Source organism: Carex rostrata, chromosome 30 (genome assembly GCF_964058835.1).
Source record: "Carex rostrata chromosome 30, lpCarRost1.2, whole genome shotgun sequence".
NCBI lineage: Eukaryota > Viridiplantae > Streptophyta > Magnoliopsida > Poales > Cyperaceae > Carex > Carex rostrata.
Genome location: NC_135947.1, coordinates 3513252 through 3516923, shown reverse-complemented (window position 1 = coordinate 3516923; position 3672 = coordinate 3513252). Strand labels below are relative to the sequence as shown.

Sequence of the window (3672 nt, the reverse complement as noted above, 5' to 3'; positions counted from 1 at the left end):
GTTCATGGTTAAATACATTATAAATACATTATAAATAAATTAAAATTTTCTTATTACACTGGTAAGACTGATCATATGATTTTTAAGTCAACGATTGTGTACTTTTTTGTTTTTATTTATATTTACACTCTGCTGTTTAACATTAGAAATAAAATATATTTTTTACAACTAGTGTAATTTTCTTCAAAAGTGTCATTTTTAATGTTAACCAAATAATGTTGTTGTGGATTTGGATTTGGATTTGGATTTGTACTTTTCTCTGTTTTTTCTCTAGTACGAGATAATCAATCATAGGATTGCTGAAAAGTTAAATAAATGCCCTCTCTAAACTTGCACAGTCAAACCTGGTATATTTCGGACTTGTGGCCCAGAATGGTAATCACCGGTGGCCGTAATTTTGGGCCCATTCTGAAGGCCCAAAAATGAGAAGGGAGAAACTAAAGGCGAATAAGAGGCCCAGATATCAAGAAGTTTCAACGAAGAGGAGATAATGACATGGTGGGACCTGCTATAAAGAAGCCTGTGAACCAAATTTTTTTATGGAGCATTTAAAACAATGGAATATATGACATTAAATAAGCAAAATTTCGAAACACATTGAATCACAGTGTTTTCCTGATGTGAAACGTTATCCATAAACGTGTTTGATCCTGTTTAAGGAAAGTGTTAGTGCAATGACAATCCTAAAACAAACAATTCTCTATAAATATCTATTTTATTCTTCTACTCTCTTAATATTTGTTATAATTAATTATGTCATAATTAATACATAATTTAACAAAGGAAAAAATTATACACAAGCTGCAATTGAAATGATGAGACAAATAAGATGAAAATCCAAGTCAAATTTTAGTTTGTTCAATCCTAAAACAAACATTAATTAAAATATTTAAAGAAGATAGTGAAATAATGTCAATAATGACATTTTTTTTTAGAAAAAATGCAATAAATAACAGCATCTTATAGCCACATAAAAACGTTGTCACGGCACATAAATGTTGTCATCGATAGTATTTTACACAACATAAAAATGACATAATTGACAACGATTGTGATATGTTTCGGAATTGTTCATATTTAATATCATAAGTTTGAATTAATAATTTTTAAAATGCTACAGCTAAAATAATGGAAGTAAGAACCTGTTTGTCAATTGTCAGCAGTAGGGCTGCAAACGAACCGAACCAAATCGAACCTGCCCTGGTTCGAATTCGAAATCGAAATTATTTCGAACCGAACCTAGTTCGAAATTGAAATAGATTTCAAACCTAACAAGTTAGTTCGAATTCGGTTCGATATAATTCGAACTAGTTCGATTTGATTCGAAATTAATTCGAAATTGAGAACAAAAATGTTCGGATTTAGATCCAAACAAATTTAAATTCAAATTCATACTGAATCCGAACCCAATAGATGAGTCCAGAGAATCCGAACCCAATAGCGGAGTCCAGACCCGTCCGGGTAACTCTAACAAACACCTCAAGGCTCCTTTTATAAGCTGGAGAGCGGTTTTGACTGTGATCAGTTAGAACTGTGGGACTAACATTTTTAAAGTATGCATTGACCGGAATTTGAATAAATTGGGCCGTCGGGTAAATTTGGGCCGAAGTAAATTATAGTTAGTTAAAAGTTTTGGAGACGTTCAAATGGAAAAATAGAAGCAGCGCCTCCTGTCTCTCATTGAACCCGACTAATGGGTCCCAGTTATCAGATCGATTATGTCTGAATTTGAATCATGCTCTCCACGCTATTTTCAGTCATGGACACGGTTTATGGGAAACCTTCATGTAGGGCCTGTTCGGATGTCATGGGATTTGACAGGGATGGGAATCCACTTTTTCAAAAGCGGGAACCCATAATGGCGGGTAAGCATACGATCGATTATGGAAATGTGTTAAAATGAGTGTTCGGTTGTACGGTGGGATTAATTGTGGGAAATCATATTTTTCTTTCTAAAATATTTGATACTATACAATTTTTTTTCTTAATAAATTATAAATAATTCAATTAAATAAATAAATTAAATATAATATAATTTCCCAATTAATTATTATTTAGTAAAATATTTTTTTTTCTTGAATGAGAAGTGTTAAGATGTTTATACTTGCTACTGAAGACTCTTGTATATGTTTCATACTATAATTTCAAAATCTCTTTAATGAAGATGCATTTATTATTTGAAGATGCATTTATTATTTGAACGTTGCATTTATTATTTGAAGATGCATTTATGAATTCTGAAATTTCAAAATCTCTGGACATATAGCCGTTGGGTAATTGAAAAAAAAAAATTGGGTAAAGATGCATTCAATGTTCTAAACGTTAGAGACATTGAAAGAACTATATATATGTGTATGCCTTTCAATAATTTCCACTCTACTTTCATATACACATCTATAAGAAACCAAAAATATGGATCCTTTCCACTTACGTAGAATTAACGATGATCATGATGAATATACAATCGTGATTACACCCCACATAGAGAGAAACTTGTTCGAGCCAACTCCTTGTCATACTTCAATTTTAACGGGGCTCATGTATGTCAATGAAGTTCTAGACGGTCACGAGTGTCGTTGTAGACGAGAATTTCGTATGGAGAGTTATGTCTTCCGAGCTTTAGTTAGATTGTTAAAAGAGAAGCACTTACTTTCTGATGGATTGGTAAAGGTGGAAGAGCAAGTAGCAATGTTTTTGTACTCTCTTGCGAAGAATGCAAGCAATCGTAGTGTGCAAGAACGATTTCAACATTCAGGCGACACTGTGAGTCGTTATTTTAATAGTGTGTTGAATTCTATCAATCAACGGTCCTCTGAGATTATAATTCCACCTCCTTTACGTACACCTCAGTTTATTGCATCTCGTTCGGAGTTCTATCCTTACTTTAAGGTACTTTTATTTGAATTATTTTAAAATAATTTTGTTGTACATAGTAAAAATTAAAAAACCAATTAATAATATCAATCGTTACATGTGTAGGATTGCATCGGTGCTATTGATGGAACTCATATTCCAATAACCATTGAGGAAAAGAAGCAAGATCCTTTCCGAAATAGAAAACAAATATTATCACAAAATGTTATGGTTGTTTGTGATTTTGATCGTCGATTTACTTATGTAATGGCCGGATGGGAATTTTAAAATTTATGCTGGTAAATGATGTAATTTTAAAATTCACATTACCTACTATGGAGTCTATTATGCAAAAGAGTAAAGAAAGGCTCTCTGTCATGTCATGTCTTTAGCCTAACAAAAGGCTTTCTGTCTTGTATTTAGCCTAACAAAACAAATAAAAGGAAGTACAAGGATCTCCCTGCATAATTACTAGGCTGACAGGACTGTTGCAATAGAGATGATTTTGCAATATGACTTTGACTTTTTGATCTATAATTTTTGTAATAAAAGTTCTTCACAACATTTAAAAGTGTGTAATAAATAAAAATGACAAACCAGTTTGCTAAACCAGTCCTGTGGCAAAGTATCAGTCAATACAATGCCTTGTACCAGTGTAAAACAGCAAAGAAAATCAAAGTGAATCACTACTGCTATAAAAAATGACCAACTCAACTAGTTTCAGAAATTTGAACAGAAAAATATCCTACATTGGCAATATGACAAAATCAAGGTTATAATCAGATAGAGGATTCAAAAACACATAATTTGGACCAAAAT

The 3672-nt window shown here is 32.1% G+C and overlaps 1 protein-coding gene across 1 annotated transcript; it reads left to right on the top strand.

Moving 5' to 3' along the window:
• Window positions 1–2412: 2412 nt before the first annotated feature.
• LOC144546633 (uncharacterized) lies at window positions 2413–3321 on the top strand. Its single transcript, XM_078295173.1, has 3 exons — window positions 2413–2889; window positions 2980–3117; window positions 3277–3321. The coding sequence occupies exons 1-3, from the start codon at window positions 2413–2415 to the stop codon at window positions 3319–3321; spliced, it is 660 nt and encodes a 219-aa protein (XP_078151299.1).
• The last annotated feature ends 351 nt before the right edge of the window (window positions 3322–3672 follow it).